Raw genomic sequence first — 19,182 nt, forward strand, 5'->3', positions numbered from 1 at the left:
AAGTCACCTATGTTATTACACATTTTTTAGGTATTTTCATTCTGTGTTAATTTCAGTTCATCATATATTGTTTATGTAGTATAGTTCACATTTTGTTTTACATGGATAGTATATTTATGTTTGCTTTTATTTTTATAACTTATTTACATAACATATTTTTTTGTTTTCGATTAAAACCCTGATGCAGGCGCATGTGCACCGAAATACAGCCCGTGTCAGAGGTCTATTTATTAAAATTCTTGATTTTCCAGTCCTAAAATCTGTTTGTATACTTTAGGACACTCTCTTATGCTACCTTAATGCTGAATATATAGCATAAGTTAAATTATCATAACTGTTGACTAACAGGCCCATTGTTTTCTATGAAAGACCTAAAGCAGTGTGGTCCTCATCCCAGTCCTTGGGGGACACAGCTGGCCAACTGGGTATTCAAAACAGTCACAAAGATGCAGGAGACAGCTTTGTGTACAACAGCAGCAGTATATGCAAATCTATTTCATGATTATTCATGATGGATATCCTGTAAACCAGAATGACTGGGTTGATCCTAAGGACTGGGTTGAGAATTGAACTAGAGTGAAGATAAATGCACTTAAAAGCTTAAAAGGAAGCAGATGAAAGGAGCGCAGGCCTTAAAATTAAGAACTGCACTCAATGCAAGTACTTAACCTTGAACACTGAATGGAATGTGAGCAAGTCAAAACATTCTGCTCACTACAGACTTGATGAAGGAAGAATAGCACTTGGAAGTTAGTCACACAGGTATTTAAGTCAGTCCAATAAAAAGGTACCGCCTACACCTTGTCTTGATGACCTTCATTAGAAAAAAAAAAGCAGTATTTTCCCTCAATGTACAATAACTTCTCATAACCTGCTTGTGAAGTTGCCTTGTTCTGCCTGTGGTAAAAGGCCATCCGCTAGCTTACAAATAATGTTTCTTTAATATGACTACACAATCTAAGAACATATAAACAAACTATACAATAACTCCAGATGAAAAAATTGAAAGTTAAACTTATGACGGACAGCACATGATTAAAAACTTTCCAAAGATATAAGAGGCATCTTACAAGTCTCAAATTTGATGACTTTATGATGAAATAATTTTGTCTGGATAAAAAGATTAGCTCTATGATTCTCGAAGGTGCCCTCTCATCTGTACTTTGCATGTTACAAGGAACCTTATTTGACCGTGTATTTCATTAAGCATTTTCACAGCATCACCACAAATAAATAGTCAACTTTAATACAAAAATATTTCTGGACAGAATATCCATTAATTTAATACTTAATATTTAAAACATTTTAAGATGAATCTTCAGATTCAGCCAAACCACAGAAACATTTTCAAACACCGGTTGAGCTTCAGTTGTATTAATCACTTTTCCTCCTCTCTCAGATTTCTAGTTATTCAAGTTATTTTGGTGTCTTTTGTCCTGTTTTACAGAAATAATACTAGGGTCCAGAACACCTAGACACCATTATCTTTACTACCAAGCCATGGAAGCCAAAAAGACTGCCACCCACCAGAGATTTAACATTAAAGGAAACTGGTAAAAAGAACTCCTTGAAATGTTTTCATGGGGAAAATCCTTTCTTTATGTTCATTGTACTACAATTTCAACCTCTTTCAACATAAACTGTCATGTTAGTAGGCAGGGTTGTAAAAATCTAACAGGAGCTGTACACTATAGCAAACCAAGAAATCAAAACCTTTCCCCATGACAATTTGCTGAAAAAGCATTCTTATTCTGCACATCCAAAAAACCCTTCCTGAACTAAGATCAGACATTTCCTAAATATGTGCTCATTTCAGAAGTTCCTTTTTATAGCTGAATACAGAAGTTCATCGTCAACACATCTAGGTAAATTTAAGATGACTGTTTGCCACCGTTGTGAAATGTACACAAGAAAAAAAAAAAACAAACAAAAAAACCCCCACCACCCTTTGAAAAATCGGAGGAATTATTCTGTAGTCATTAGATGCCTGACTATCAAAGGATTCCAGAGTCATGTAAATAACATTTCATCCAGGGATTATCTGAATATATCTGTAAGATTTGACATGTAAATACAGGTGCACCGATATATACAGTCCCATGCTACTTATGGAAAGATACTCTATCAGTTTTCAGTTTAATTCTGACTCCCTGTAGATATGTCTACCATATACGAACCCTTGTCAGATTGTTTACCGCCTATGAAAGCACCATCTGTGTGAATTGGTAACAGCTCATTTTCTGTTGTGGTGACTGGGCAGTAATCTGGTTTTGTAGACCTAGTCCCTTTCTGCATTTATGACCCACAGTCACAGGGTATGCAGCTTGGCTCTCAGCTGCAGAAGGCTTGTAATTCAATTTTTCCAATTCAGTGCAATGGGTTGTCAAACTCTGTATCTGGCAGAATGGAGATTTTCAGTTTCTTTTCAGGCCAGCTGTATTCCTTCGGAAGCTTAAGCTAAAAGCAAAACAGAGAGAGAAAGTTAATAATAAAAGTGCACCCTAAACAGACAATAATAATAAAAACACAATTCTAATTCAAATACAAACGTTTCATTTAAGGACTTAGCCTGCTGCTAATGGTAAACTCTGTGCCACATCAGCAGAAACCATCATGAGAGATGAATGCTTGGTGCATTCTAGCTTTTCATGCTTGACTTTATAGAAAATACTAAATTTAACTCTCTCACAAAACTCAAGCTTCAGTTACTTTGTTACTTTTAAACAAATGTTTAGAGCTGTAAGAGAAGCACTTCAAAAAAGTAAATAACTGTCTATATTATTCTGTTTGCCATTAACAAAGTCCTCTCATGCTTGAATAATAGCCTTCTTCCCCATAATACATTAACATTCTGCTAGTCTGCAAAGACACAAGATGCACTTATGACAACACAAGCTGTTGGCATAGAAACAACGGGTCATAAATCTAACATTGAGATACCTCTCTAGGAGTAAGATGACCTGCAAAAGCAGAAACTCTTCCATGTTAAGGATGAAAAATAAGAGGTGTGCAATATAACAGGATGTGCTAAACCAAGCTTGTCCAATCTTTTTCTATTGGGGGCCACATTTTATATTTTGTTACACTCAGAGGGCCAAAACATACCATAGTATTTTGCCACATATTCTCAGCAAATAATGGCAAAATATGACAGTGCATCGTCCCATCCCCATCTAACCCCCCCCCCTTCCAACCAGCCTTCACCCAATCTCACTCTCGCTCATGTAACTCCCCCCCCCCCCCCCCCATTAGCCTTCACCCAATTTCTTTTCCCTCACCTGGCTTCAGCTGCAGAAGAAACAGCTGGATTCCTGCCTCCCCATCATAACTTGGCTCTATGCAAGCTTGAACCACGCAGTGCCAGAAGTCTCGGTTGTTTGTGGTTTCAAGTCTTGCGAGACTTGGAACTGTGTGATCAACCCACACTTCTGGCACTCAGTGGCTCATGCTTACAGACTGTTGAGTGGCAGTGGGGAAGCAGGAATCCCGCTGTAAGCAACACTAACATTTGCCAAGCTCCCGAGGGCCACAAAAAAAAGCATTTGGAGGGCTGAGTTCTGGCCCGTGGGCCGAAGGTTGGACAAGCCTAAGCTAAAATAACTCATGTGGAAGCATTACACTGTGAAATGCCAATGGAAAAAGGTGCACCAAACACCTTAATGTTCTCATTTTACTGCACATTGAGGCCCTTTTCTAAAGTGTGTTAAGCAGTTAGCACATGAATTAGCACGAAGTAACTGTTAGCGAATGGCTCAACAGTGCAAGTTAGTTCACTTGTTAACTGCATAGCTTATTATGGTATGGGAAATGGGTGTGGATTACATATTACAGTATGCACATAGTCACTTAGTGTACTCATAGCAGGGACATAACTTACTTACCTGCAATAGCAACAGTGCATGGTAAACAGTTTTTCTGAATGGTACCTACATGGGACCAGGCTGGAACCCCAACAGGTGGCACACGGCTATTTTCCAGACTATCACTCCGCTCCAATTTCAGTCCCGTTCCATTAAGTTTTTGGAAATTATTTTGGCCCTAGACAGATATCCCTGATTATCTATGTACAATTTCCAGTATTCCATTGAGTTGGAAATAATGAAAAATAAGTCTGCAAAAGGAGACTGCAGTACTATGGTACAAGGCAAGAAACTTTAGAAAGACTGCATGGAAATGGTGCTGACATTTGGAAGTAACCAATAAAGGAAAGTTTTATTTGGTTATCTAGTGAGAGACAGAGCCCTCAACACAATTTCAAGTTTCATGCTATTTTTTGCTTATTTTGAGGGCAGCAATGTTTTCATGAGTTCTGTCTCCATTTTACATTTCCTTAGGTACCTGAAGATTAGACAAGTGGCCCATGCAACACCGTTTTTTAAAAAGGGTTGCAGGGGTAATCCAGGGCAACTACAAACCGATGAGCTTAAAATCAGTGCCAGGCAAAATGGTAGAAACTATGATAAAGCAAAGATACTTACCTGTAGCAGGTATTCTCAGAGGACAGCAGGCTGATTGTTCTCACAAGTGGGTCGACGTCCGCGTTGGCCTAGGAATGGGCAAAATGTTTTCAAGGAAAAAATAAAAGTTTTGCCAGAGTCTCCTGGCACGCGAGCAGCACGCACTGCACATGCGCGGATGACTTACCGCCCATTGCGCAAGCGTGCCTCTTTAGTTAAATCAAAAAGCATACAAAGAAACAACTCCAAAGGGGAGGTGGGCGGGTTTGTGAGAACAATCAGCCTGCTGTTCTCGGAGAATACCTGCTACAGGTAAGTATCTTTGCTTTCTCCGAGGACAAGCAGGCAGCTTGTTCTCACATGTGGGATATCCCTAGCAACCAGGCTCACTCAAAACAATGAAGATTGGTCAATTGGGCCTTGCAAAGGCGAGGGCATAACATAGATTGAACTGAAAACATAAACAACTAACTGAGAGTGCAGCCTGGAGCAGAACAAAAACGAGTCTAGGGGGGTGGAGTTGGATCCTAAATCCCAAACAGATTCTGCAACACCGACTGCCCAAACCGACTGTCGTGTCGGGTATCCTGCTCAAGGCAGTAGTGAGAAGTGACTGTGAGGACTGATGACCACGTTATAGCCTTCCAAATCTCCTCAATGGAGGCCGACTTTAAAAGTGAGCCACTGACACAGCCATGGCTCTAACATTATGAGCCGTGACATCGCCCTCTAAAGACAGCCCAGCTTGGGCATAAGTGAAGGAAATGCAACCTGCTAGCCAATTGGAGATTGTGCGTTTTCCGATGGCGACTCCCCTCCTGTTGGGATTGAAAGAAACAAACAACTGGGCGGCCTGTCTGAAGGGTTTTGTCCACTCCACGTAAAAGGCCAATGCTCTCTTGCAGTCCAAGATATGCAAACTGCTTTCGCCAGAGCGGGTATGAGATCCACCGAGGGGGTGCCCCACACTTGGAAGATCTTGTAGACAACGCCCATGTTCAGTGACCACTCTTGAGGTTGCATTATCCTGATCAACCTGTCGGCCAGACTGTTGTTTACGCCTGCCAGATAAGTGGCTTGAAGAAACATGCCGTGACTGCGTGCCCAAAGCCACATCTGGACGGCTTCCTGACACAGAGGACGAGATCCAGTGCCACCTTGCTTGTTGGTGTAATACATGGCAACCTGATTGTCTGTCTGAATCAATATGATTTGGTTGGACAGCCGGTCTCTGAAAGCCTTTAGAGCGTTCCAGATCGCTTGCAATTCTAGGAGATTGATCTGAAGACCTTTTTCCTGAAAGGACCAGGCTCCTGAGTGTGAAGCCCATCTACATGAGCTCCCCACCCCAGGAGGGATGCATCCGTCGTCAGCACTTTTTGTGGCTGAGGAATTTGGAATGGACGTCCCAAGCTCAGATTGGATCGAATTGCGCACCACTGCAGAGAATTCCTGAAGTCGGTGGTCAGGACTTCCTGCAGCTTGATACCATTGAGCCGATCTCATATGTAGACGTGCTATGGGAGTCACATGAACTGTGGAGGCCATGTGCCCCAGAAGTCTCAACATCTGCTGAGCCGTGATCTGTTGAGACGCTCGAGCTATGGACACCAGGGACAGGAGATGGTCTGCCCTTGTCTCGGGAAGATAAGCTCGAACTGTCTTTGTTTTCAACAGGGCTCCAATGAATTCCAACTTTTGCTCTGGAGTGAGATGGGACTTGGGGTAATTGATTACGAACCTCAGTAGCTTAGCACCTGAATAGTCATTCGCATGGACTGCTGAGTGCCTGCCTTTGAGGTGCTCTTCACCAGCCAATCGTCGAAATAAGGGAACACATGCACTCCCAGTCTGCGTAGCGACACTGCAACTACCGCCAGGCACTTTGTGAATACTCTGGGCGCAGACGCCAGACCAAAAGGCAGCACACAGTACTGAAAGTGCTGAGTTCCCAGCCAAAATTGAAGATACTTCCCGTGAGCTGGCAGGATCGAGATATGTGTGTAAGCATCGAGAGCACAGCCAATCGTTCTCTTGAATCATGGGAAGAAGGGTGCCCAGGGAAACCATCCTGAACTTTTCTCGAACTAGAAATTTGTTCAGGCCCCTTAGGTCTAGGATGGGACACATCCCCCGTTTTCTTCTGCACAAGGAAGTACCTGGAATAGAATCCCAGCCCTTCTTCCCCTGATATAACGGGTTCGACCGTACTGGCCTTTAGAAGGGCGGAGAGTTCCTCTGCAAGTACCTGCTTGTGCTGGGAACTTTAAGATTGAGCTCCCGGTGGGCAATTTGTAGGTTTCGATTCCAGATTGAGAGTGTATCCTAACCGGACTATTTGAAGAACCCACCGGTCGGAGGTTATAAGAGACCACCATTGGTGAAAAAATATCAACCTCCCTCCAACCGGTAAGTCATCCGGTACGGACACTTTTATTGAGGCTATGCTTAACTGGAGCCAGTCAAAAGCCCGTCCCTTGCTTTTGCTGGGGAGCAGTATGGGCCTTAGTCGCACGCTGTTGATGAGAACAAGCGCGCTGGGGTTGAGCCTGGGCAGGCTGCCGAAAAGCAGGAGTGTACCTACACCTAGAATAGGAATAGGGAACACTCCTCCTCCCGGCAAAAAACCTCCTAGATGAGGAGGCAGTAGCAGAAGACGTCTGGTGGGAGAGAGAATCCATAGCATCATTATGCTTCTTGATCTGATCAACTAGATCCTCTACTTTTTCACCAAAAATATTATCCCCCCGGCAAGGAACATCTGCCATTCGCTGCTGGACAGGTCAGAGACACGCAGCCATGAGAGTCTGCGCATCACTATACCTTGAGCAGCAACTCTGGATGCCACGTCAAAAGTGTCAAACGTACCCGTGGCCAGGAACTTTCGACACACCTTCTGCTGCCTGACAACCTGGCGAAAAGGCTCGGCCAGATCCGTAGGGAGTGCATCAACCAAGCTCGACAGTTGCTGTATTGAGTCCTATAAGTGCACGCTCGTGAAGAGCTGGTATGATTGGATCTTGGCGGTGAGCATAGCGTCTTGATACGTCTTCCTCCCAAAACAGTCAAGAGTTCTAGCCTCTCTGCCTGGGGGCGCTGAAGCATAGTCTCTAGTACTCCTGGCTCTCTTGAGGGCGGAGTCCATCACCATGGAATTGTGGGGTAACTGAGACCTAATCAATCCAGGTTCATTGTGGATCCGATACTGGGATTCAGCTTTTTTTTGGGACTAAGGGGCCAGACAGAGGGGCTGACCAGTTTTGCATAAGGACTTCCTTCATTACCTTATGCAGAGGAACATGTCACAGCCTCTTTAGGTAGAGAAGAATAATCCAGGACCTCGAGCATCTCAGCCCTGGGCTCACCCTCAACTTCCACAGGGAAGGGAATAGCCGTAGCCATTTCCCGGACAAAAGAGGAAAAGGACAGACTCTCTCCGGTGGAGACAGTCTCCTTTCTGGCGGAGGGGAAGGATCAGAGGGAATCCCAAAGGACTCATCAAAAGAGAAGTACCTGGGATCCTCTTCTGACTCCCACGAACGTTCCTGCTCAGTATCGGACAGAACCTGAGAAGGTGCTTCGACACCGAGGAATGATGTCCTCTATGGCGATGTTGAGAGGCCGATGCCCGGTCCGACTGCGGCAAAGCTCCCTCCACCGACATCGAAGGGGAGTCGACCTGGGTGGCAGCCGACGTGGATGCTGCAAGTGGCATCACGGTCGGGGACCTCACCGCAGGCGAAGGGCCAGACACCACTGCAGCAGCAGGTACAGAAGGCACAAGCACCCCTGACACCGAAGCTGACTGTCGTAGCAGTCCCTCCAGAAGTTCTGGAAACAAGGCCTGGATGCGCTCGTCAAGAGCCGCGGGGTTGATGGGACAGGCGGTGTCAGAATCCGTGGAGGCTCGGGAGCAGGTACCGGGCTACTGGGAGGCCGACGCATCGGCACCTCCTGTATCAAGGGGGAGCGATCCTCTCGGCGCCGATGCTTTTCGGGTGCCAACTCTCTTGACGCCCAGGAGCTCCTGGTACCGTGTGTCGAAGGAGAACGATGACGGTGCATCTTCACCTTTGCTCAATGCCCGTCATCGAGACTCCTCGGTACCGATGAGGAAGACGTGGAATCCTCACGTCTCCTCGGGGCTGGGTCCGACAAAGGCCGGTCCCGGGGGGGCCTGCATAACAGGAGGCCTCGAGGCAGGTGGAGACCCACTTGATGTCTCACTGCTCCCAGAATGAGCTGGTCTCTCAGTAGCCATTAACTTTCTTCCCGACGTTGATGCTCCTGTCAATGTCGACGCCAACAACCTCGGTACCGATGTCGACGTTGAAGGACCGGACTGAGCCCACAAAAGTTTTTCTCATTGGGCTTCGAGTCGCTTGAGTCAGTTTCTTCATACGAAGACACAGACTACAAGCGGCTGGGCTATGGTCGGGCCCAAGAAACTGGATACACCAGGCGTGGGTATTGGTACCTGAGATAGTCCGGTTGCATCGCGTACAATGCTTGAAGCTGCTGGGTATCTTCGATGACATGGAAGGAAAAATGGCTTCGGCGAAATCAAAAGATGCGATTGTGCCTTTGAAAAGAAAAAAGGGCACAAAAAAAAGAGGGAAGAACCTAGCCGCGTCGAAAAGAAAACTTATAAAAAGGGTCTAAACTAAGAAAAAAACACAGGAAGGTAAATATATATTTTTTTAAATTATGAAAAGAAAATAAATCGTTGGTCGTAAAGACTCTTTCCTGGGCCACACGAAGAGAAGATTCGAAAACGCTGTCTTCACTGCGGACAAGAAAAAACTAAAGAGGTACGTGGACACGATTGGAAGGAAGTTGTTCGCGAACCAGAAGACTAGGGCAAAGCTTTTATTTTTTTGCTTGAAAAAATTTGCCGTTTCCTGGGCCGACGTGGACGTCGACCCACATGTGAGAACAAGCAGCCTGCTTGTCCTCGGAGAAAGAACAAAATTACTGAACCTATCAGATAACCATGGTTGAAAGCAGTGGTTCTCAACCTTTTTTCCAGTCAGGACACACCCATAATGCTCGCATATATGACACACCGTATACATAACCCACACAGTCTGACACAGTATAGCACAGGGGTGTCAAACCTTAGCCCTCACCAGGTTAGGTTTTCAAAATTTCCACAATGAATATTCATGAGATGGACCAAACTGGTATACCAGTTCTTACGAGTTAGATGTTCTGCATCCATAAATACCCTATCTCCCCCAAAACAACAGGTGCAGATCAGAACAAGTGTATTCCCCCATGCAAGTTACCATACAATTACAAAAAATAAATTAAAAAATATATATATATACACACACACATATACTGATTCTCATGTCACCTGATTAATAGCAACGTCTCTCTCTCCACCACCAGGTACACTGTACAAAACTTGAAAAAATCCTCACTCAACATACATATAAGCAAACCTACCATACAACAGTAGCAATAATTACTAGGAATAGGAAGCACTACAAATATTACACAGGGACATAGAACATCATACACCTACTACTGGTAAAACAGAACAAGTGGGACTGCTACAGAGTTCTACACAAACTTCATGCAAACAGAATATCATGCCTCAGTCACACAGAAGACACAGATGAACTCTCACCAAATACAGAATAAAAAATTACAAATTAGAAATATGAAGACAAAAATTGAACTGGGAACCCAAAGAAGTCAAAATATGCTTATACAACATGTGAAAATAAAAACAGAAATGCATTTCCTCGTGTACTGAACAAAATACAAAGACATCTGTGATGCACATTTCTCAAAGTTTCCCAAAGCTATTGTATAAAAATTACATTCAAAACAAAACACTTTTTTCTACCTTTGCTGTCTGATCATTTTATTTTTTTTCTAAGCATGCTGATCCCAGTTTATCTTTTCTGCTTTTCTGCCTGTTCTCTTTCCAGTGAGTGCTGTCCATTTGTCATTTCTCCAATTTCCTCCTGTCTTCTTCCATCCCCTCTCTGATATATTTCCTTTTTGTTTCTTTTCTGTCTGCCCACTCAAAATTCCACCCTCTCACTCTTCAGTCCACTATCTACATTTCATCTACCTATCAACTTTCAAGCTCCTCCTATCACACCCCAGCTCTCCCATTTCTCCTGTCTCACTCCTTCCCTGGCCTCTGATATGCAGAAGGCTGCGTGTTCGAATCACGTCGGGGTCACCAAATGTAAATTTTAAAGGCCCTCTTTGCGCCCCAGGAATACCCTTCTCCAGGGACAAAGGATCTGCGCTTCCACTATCTGTTGGGCCGCCTGCCTAAATTCTTTTGATATTCCATCCCAGTGATATTTCCGTTGTGGAGGCACCAGAAGGCGTAACTCTAGGATAATGCCCATGACCTTGCCCTTCTGTCTATCAGGATCTAAGTGAATCCTTGGTCATTTATGTTCCCACATATATTATGAGTCCTTAAATTAGTGCAAAGAGTGTGTATTATTTGTATGTGGCTTAGTTTGTAGTATAAATGACAGGTGGAGAATACTAGAAAATAGAGACAGAGATAGATTTCAGAAAGAAGGCTTTAATCTTACCAAGTTTTCAATCAAGTACAGACATCAAACAGATTCTGGGTTCAATAGCACAGAGCTCTGCCGTCCGAGAAGTGTTGGGGAAGGACTCCAACTCTATGTCAAAATCTTATCTCTTTTATAGCCCCAGATCCCAATGCAAGCAAATGGCAGGACCCATTTTTTTTCTAATATTTCACAATTTCTGAGATCATATTTTCCTATCCGGCCAGGTGCTTCCGTTCTAGCTATTGCCAGTTATTGTGCAATTTCCTCTTTTGTCAACATGTTTTCTCTTCTGCCAGAACATCTTATTTTTAGCATATCAGTTTCACTTCCTCTTTTTTTTTTTTATCATCTTATGATCTAAGTTTCATCTTATAGAAAGACAAACTCCATTTTAATAAGTGCTACATTCAATTTGTACCTGATTTTGTTAAGACTCATCTATAAGGCCATTAGTAGGTTATCAGGCCTAGTCAGTGCTTTTCAGCTGTACAAAGCTATGTAGCTTGGCCCACCACTATTCCAGTGGATAGATCTTAAACTAGAACGCATATTAACTTGCAGGAAAAGCAAGTCCTTGCTCAGCCAGTCATAGATTTTTAAACCTAGCTGGTATTTTTACAGCCTGAGTCCTAAAATCTGGCCTTCCACCCTTCCGGTGGGCATCCAGTGAGGGCCTCTTGCTGTACTATAATTATACACCTCCTATTCCCTTTTACCTTTCACCCACTGCACATTACTACACTTTTCCCCTCTGTACTCACCATCTTCATCTATCTCATCTCCTTAACAATCCCCATGGGCTCTCCCAGACAGTTCCAACATGCTTGTAGCCTAGTATCTCCTCTCTCTGTCCACCCACACTTGTAGCCTAGCATATTCCTATCCTCCCCCACCTCCTATTGTTCAACATCACCCTGTCCCCTGGTCTCTCTTCTCCACTCCTATGGTCCAGCAACTTCTTGTCCCCTTGCCTTTCCCCTCCACACTTATGGTCCCAGCAGCTCCATATCCCCCCTCCAACTGCTAAGGTTCAGTAGCTTCGTCTTCTCTCCACCCTTATGGTCCAGAGGTTGTGTCCCCTTCTCCCCCCCCAACCTCTAATGTCCAGCAACTCCATGTCCCCTCTCTCTTCCCGTCCACCCTTATGGTCCAGCAGCTCCATGTCTCCTCTCCCTTCCCCTTCATCCCTATGGTGCAGCAGCTCTGTGTTCCCTCTCTTCTCCTACCCCTACAGTCCTTCATCTCCTCTCCTCACACACCCTTATGGTTCTGCAGCTCAGTTTTCCCTCTCTCCCCCTAACCCTATATCCTTCAGCTCTGTCTTTCCTCTCCTTGTCCACCCCTACAGTCCTGCAGCTCTGTGTCTCCTCTACCCCAACTCTATGGTATTGTCCCCTCTCCCCTTCCCCCTTATGATCTAGCAGTCCTTTCTCTTCCATTTTCCTGCACCCTTATGATGCAACTCCCATTCCTCTATCCCATCTCCTCCATTGCTATAGTCCAGCAGTTCTGTGTCTCCTCTCTCTCCTTACTAATCTAACAGCTATGTTTCCTCTCCCATCAACAAAATGTGCAGCAGCATTCCTGGCTGGGAGGGAATAACATTACCAGGAAACACAATCTAGTACAGGAGATGTAGCTACAAGAACCTTAATGCCACACTCCTTCCTGGGCTATGCAGGCAACAAAACATGTTTAGCAGTCTTTCACATCTGGTGTCTCTGTGGTTTTCTGGAAGTACTGATGTTACTGCATTTGTAATGTATGTGAGAGGAATGTTTGGTTTTATATGCGGTAGTTAGGGGACTTGTGTGGTTAGTTATAGCAGGATGGTCATGTGTGTGTGTGGGTTCATTTATAAATGTTAAATAGCATCGTTCCCAGTAGAGATCCTTGGGGCACTCCACTATTCACCTTCCTTGAGAGAAAAGGCCATTTAACCATACCACCTGTTTTCTATACTTTAACCAGTTCCCAATCCATAACAGAACATTGCCTCCTATTCCATAGCTTTTTAATTTCTCAGGAGTCTCTCATGAAGGACTTTGTCAAAAGCCTTCCCCAAATCTAGATGCATCACATTAACCAGCTTATATTTATCCACATATTTATTCACTCCTTCATTGAAATGAAGCATTGGTGAGGCAAGATATCCTTGGAAAGAAAAAGGATTTGAGGAGTTGAATAAATTGTGAGCACATATAGCCTTTCTCCAGGAGACTCATCTCTCTAAAAGCTATAAGTATCTGATGAAGATAGGTGCTTCTTTCTCTGCTTGCATCTGATGCTATGAGCTGTGAAAAGCAGGGGTTTACCATTCTGTTTCTATGGGGCTCCAAGTTCAGGTGCTACAAAAGTACAAAGACAGAGAGAGAGAGCATGATGCAATCTGCTGGTATGGATGCATAAAGGGGACCAAGACTGTACAACCTTAGCTAGTATTTATGCCCCAGTGAGGGTCAGAAGGCATTCTATGGGAACTTGGGAAGAGTGCTAGTTTCCTTTGTAATGGGGCCCCTGATTTTAATAGGAACCTGAAGCCAGAGCTGGAATCCACAGGCCCTTGGACAACAGTAGACGGTACTCTCTCAAAAGCCTTGATGCCTTGGTTGAAGACCTAGCTCTGTTTGACTTGTGGAGTGTTAATCCTCAGACTTGTGACTATATGTCCTTTTTTGCATCAGATGGGCCTTACTCTTGTACTGACTATATAGTTTTGGAGTTGAGGTTATGAGAGCAAGAATATTCCTCCGCAATTAAAAATATCACTTTCTCAGATCATGCTCCACGGAAGATCAGGGTGTCTGGGGTGTAAGGGCAGAATAGGGACCTTAGATAGGACACTGAATAAATAGCCTGTTAAAAGATGAGGGCACTGTTTGAGCCTATAAAGCAGCATTAAAAGAATATTTGGATATCAACAAAAAATTGAACCATCCTTGGGGGTGATTTGGGATATCCTAAAGGCAGTTTCCTGTGGATTTTTTCTTAAACTTGCCTTCCAGAGTAAACATGCACTTGAGCAAGAAAAGTTGAAGTTGAGGACATGAATTCAGGAGCTGGAGACTTTAACGTATGGCCTCCAAATGGGTCTACAGACACCATCAGGAGGCTAGGCTGTAGTTAGCACACCTTAGTGAAGAAATGAAATTGACTTAGTATGAGTTCAATAAAAAGGCTAATAAACTCCTAGCATATCGCTTCAGCCAGACCTAAGCTGATAAAAATGTGATGAATGTCAGGGGAGGGGGGGAGGTGGTGTGAATAATAGACAAATGCTTACTAAGGGACCCTTTTACAAAGCATCGGCAAGCCCAACACGGGCTTACCGCATGTTAAATCGGAACTACCGCCCGGAATTAATTTTTCTACTGTACTAACCTGGAACACCATGCGCTGCCCAGTTACGGCGGGAGTCCTTACCGCCACCTCAATGGGTGGCCATAAGTGCCCCCCACTGTATGGCCACACAGTAAGTGTTATCTTACTGCATGGCCATTTTTCTGTGTTTTTTAAAAAGTTTCACCCGCTCTGGTAAAAAGGGCACTGGAACGTGAGAAAAACAGCGCCCGCAGCTACCACAGGGCCCTTTTTTCCTAAGTTCCTTCAGATTAGAGAGCGTTTTTGACAGTTCTATGAAGAGCTTTATATTTCTGATCCTCAGATTAGAGAGGATTAGACTGTTCCTTATTTGAGATGGGTTACTATACCTAGCCTTACTCCTGATCAGATTGCTCTTTGGCACCAATAGTGACAAGGAAGTCCTTCAAGTCATAAAGACCCTACTCTCACACAAGGTGCCAGAGTTAGATGGTTTCGCAGGAGAATTCTGCCAAATATTTAGATGAGAATTGGCCCTTCTTTTGACAGATATCCTTAATTTGGTGCAAGAGGGGGAATCTCATCCAGCATCTATGCTAGAAGCCTGATTTCAGTTATACCAAAAGAAAACGAGGACAAGACGGACTGTAGACCATATTGCTCTAATTCAGTTTTGAGTATGGATAATACGATCCTAGCAAAGGTCTTGGCAATTAGATTGTTTGAGGTGTTGCCTGTGTTGGTCCACCTCAATCAAGTTGGTCTTGTGACTCAGACAGGCCTCTGACAATATCTGTCAGGTCATTAACTTAAATGTAGCTAAGTCAGGAGCCATGCTAGTAGAAGAAGCTAAGACCTTAAGTGAGGGTTAAGGGGGTAATTTGTATTTGAGCTATGCAGGAGTACTCGACAGGCTTTTCTTTTCTCACCCCTTTGTTTGTTTTGTCTGTAGAACCTTTGCTAGTGGAATAGCAACATTCCATGTAGAATCTCCAATAGTAGCAACATTCCATGTAGAATCTCCAATAGTATCTATTTTATTTTTGTTACATTTGTACCCCGCGCTTTCCCACTCATGGCAGGCTCAATGCGGCTTACATGGGGCAATGGAGGGTTAAGTGACTTGCCCAGAGTCACAAGGAGCTGCCTGTGCCTGAAGTGGGAATCGAACTCAGTTCCTCAGTTCCCCAGGACCAAAGCCCACCACCCTAACCACTAGGCCACTCCTCCACTTTGGCAGAATTGCTGCAGTTAAAATGAACATACTCCCACTGTTGCTTTATTTGTTTCAGGTTCTATCTGTACTGGCACCTCAATGGTTTCTACATAATTTGCAAAACATTTTGTGCTAATTTATATGGAATTATAAAAAACCTAGGTTACCTAAGGGTGTCCTATTTCAAGGCAGTAAGATAGGTGGGTTGGTGGTCCCCAATTTGAGGCAGCCCAGATTAGGGATGCAATGGAATAGTTTCAAAACTCTGCTCATAAACTATTGATTCAGATTGAACAGGAACTGGTAAGTAGTTAGTATTTACCACCTTTTTAAAGAAATTCACTCAAGGTGGTTATGCCAAGAATTTGTCAAACATAGGTAATAAACAATTACAACAGTAAAAATATTCAAATAAAAACACAAGGTTTGGTATAGTATGCTACTTTAAAATATCAACACAGTAAGTAATAAAAGATTTTAATACGCAGAATAGGATGCAAACAAATATGGGACCTAGATAAATAAGACAACAACAGGCGTTAGAAAATAAGGGGACTAATTTAGTTGCACATGAAGTCAGAAAGGTGCTCGAGTATTATCTTACCTAGGGTAGGAGTGGATAAGCATGTCCTGCTACAGTATGTGCAGCTGGTATTACTCCTTATGAGTGTGTGACTAGCAAGTTAGTTACTTCTTTCATTAGAGGCCTGGGTGAAGAGCCAAGCTTTCACCTGCTTCCTGAAGTAAAGACAGTGTGTTAAAGTCTTTCAGGGAGTACATGCAAGAGTGTGGGGGTACTATGGAGATTGCTCACTGGTGGGAGGTCCTTAGTGACCCTGGAGGTGTGTACAGGAGATCCTGTGCAAGTGCTCTGAGCCATTTCCTTTAAACACCTTGAAGATCATACATAGAATTTTAAATTTAGCTCTGTATTGTACTGGTAGCCAGTGAAGGTTTTGCAAAAATAGTGTGATGTGGTCACGTCAGTTATAACCTTCTATCAGTTTTGCTGCAGCATTCTGAATCAACAAGAGCTGGTGCAAACCCTTTGTAGCCAGACCACTGTTCAGTGAATTACAGTAATCATCTTGATATTTATTAGGATTTATTTACCACCTTTTTGAAGGAATTCACTCAAGAATAGATCAAACATGAGCAACAGGCAATTACAGCAGTAAAAATATTCAAATAACCATACAAAGTATGGCATAGTATACTACTTACAATGTCAACAATACATAATAGAACATTTTAATTGATAGTGAAGGGTATAAGCAAAGATGCAACATATAGATAGGTAAGAGAGTAAGAAGAGTTAGAAAGCAAGGTGACTAATTTAAAGAAAGTTCTCATGGCATGCACAATTGTGACAAGACACCTTCTCAATGAAAGGAGAGGGGCAGCGAAGTTGTTGCATGATAGAAGCAGCTCTTGAAAGTTGCCTGATTTGGGGGATCAGCATAAGGGTGGAGTCTAGCTGTATTCCAAGATTCCTGACTTGTGATTTGAGGGGGAATTTGTATTTCCCAAAGAGATTCTGATGTCAGGCATGTGTCCACTTGTTTTAGAGACCCATAGAAGCTTGGTTTTACTTGGGTTCAGGCAAAGTTTGATGTTTTTAGCCCATTCCTGAATTGCTGTTAAACAGGTAGATAATTCAGGGCTGTGGGTAAGTCAGGTTCAATGGGTATGAGTAGCTGCATGTCACCCCTGTTGAAGCAGAACCGAGTGTCCATCAACTGAATCAGCTTAGCTAGTAGCTTGAGGTAGATATCGAACAGAATAAGTGAGAACATCGATCCTTGTGGTACCCCACAGGTCAGTGACCATTATGGTGATGAGGTGCTGCCGAACAGTATGGACTGTTGCTTATCTGATAGATAGGATCTAAACCAAGCAAGTATTGTTTCTGCTAGTCGTCCTAGCACAGCTTGTCCAACATTTTATTTTATTTAAATCAGGGGCCACAATTAATATTTCATAAGATTTGGAGGACCAAGACGTGCGCATGCACGCACGCACACCCACTTTCTTTCTCATGCACCCCTCTAGATTTTGCCCAGTCTCTCTTTGATGTCTGCCCCCCCCCCTCCCCAGCCTTCACTCAATCTCTTACTTTCATTTACCTCCTCCCCTACTTTCACTTAGACTCTTTCCCCTCACCTCTCTTCAAATGCAGATTCCAGCTGCGGAATAACTACTTCTCAGCCATGACTCCCCTACCCGCAAGCTTGAGCCACCTAGCCATGGAAGTTTGGGTTGGTCTCACGGTTTCAATAACATTTCAATTCACAGATTGTAATTATTCACTTTGCAAATTCTGGTTCTGATATCTTTGGATGGTCCAGTAGATACAGGTCACTGTAGGCACTTTCTTTTGTTGTCCAGGAGGGGGTGGTTAGATGTAAATATAGATCCAGCTCAGATCAGAGGACATGAGGAGAGTGGTTTGTCATATGAAGAGAAGGTAAAAGTTTCCTTTCTCCAAATAAAACAAATCGAAGTCGTTTGAAGAAAAATTGAGGACTGGTGCCTCAACACAGACTGAACAGAAGTCTGTAAAAATCTGAGTTGTAAATAAACAAAAAGGATATTATTTAACCTACGTTGCAGGAGCCCGATGGGAACACAGCCTGCATAGCCCAGCCTAGAACACCCTTTTGGAAGATTATGGCTGCCCCCTAGGTTGAGGTGACTTGAGGGAGGGTAGAAACCCAACTAATACTTGTTCTTTGAGTCTGGGACACAGGGAGGTTGGAGAGGGATTTCCAGATATACACCTATAGTTAACAATCCTCTATTCTTGTCTAGGATTGGGCCTAGTACTTGTAAAGAATGGGATGCCCTATGGGTGACATGATGGGGCCTGCTATCTGTCAATGGGAAAACCTTTTAGTGAACTGGTGAATACTTATCATATACCTAAATATCATCATGTGGACAATTAGTCCACCTGCTAAATATCTAAAAACATTAAATTGATGCGGGATAGTACATTAAAAAATGTTTGTGAAGACTTTCAGGTATCTAAAGGCTTAATTTCAATTTTCTACAAGCACTTTCAAGGTACGGACCTAAGTGCTCAGGCTTCCTGGGGGGGGGGGGGGGGGGGGGATGGTAAGGACAATGGGAATCTGAGTTGGGAGTACAATATGAGCAACAGGCATGGGAGCATACGGAAGCATAGAAACAGCCTTGGCTAAAATAGCTATGATAGTTAAACTTCAAGAAAATGTTATCTACATTGGCACCTTACCCCTGGACTGACTACACTGTTTTCCTACGGTGCAGCTCCTTTCTTAGAGGAAATGTGGAAGTTGAGGAAGAATGGGCCACATTTGGTGGAGATGACAAAAGTCAAAGCCTATTGGGAAAACTATTCATTTTAAAATTTAACTGTAGACCGGTCTATTCCTGAGATCCTGGTACCTTTTTATCCAACAGACAAATTCCTGAGTTACAACTGCCCAAGGTGCTCTTCTTAGACACTGTTTTAATGCAGCTATATTGGTGCTGGTTGGAGTTTGGAAATACAAAAGGTTTCCTCTATGTCATATCTTTGATATAGAGAAGCTACTGCTAGAACAAAGACGGTTCATAAGTGGACAAAAATTTGGGGACTCTTGATATG

The 19,182-nt window shown here is 43.5% G+C and overlaps 1 protein-coding gene across 2 annotated transcripts in view; it reads right to left on the reverse strand.

Moving 5' to 3' along the window:
• Positions 1 to 1,323: 1,323 nt before the first annotated feature.
• The window catches only part of SUFU (SUFU negative regulator of hedgehog signaling), a 232,700-nt gene continuing 214,841 nt past the window's right edge, over positions 1,324 to 19,182 (reverse strand). For both annotated transcript variants that reach the window (XM_030202831.1, XM_030202830.1), the window contains exon 12: positions 1,324 to 2,457. In XM_030202831.1, the coding sequence (XP_030058691.1) occupies positions 2,368 to 2,457 (90 nt within the window). In that variant the 3' untranslated portion in view covers positions 1,324 to 2,367. The remainder of the gene's footprint in view (positions 2,458 to 19,182) is intronic.

The sequence above is a fragment of the Microcaecilia unicolor genome, chromosome 5 (assembly GCF_901765095.1).
Source record: "Microcaecilia unicolor chromosome 5, aMicUni1.1, whole genome shotgun sequence".
NCBI classification, from domain to species: Eukaryota; Metazoa; Chordata; class Amphibia; order Gymnophiona; family Siphonopidae; genus Microcaecilia; species Microcaecilia unicolor.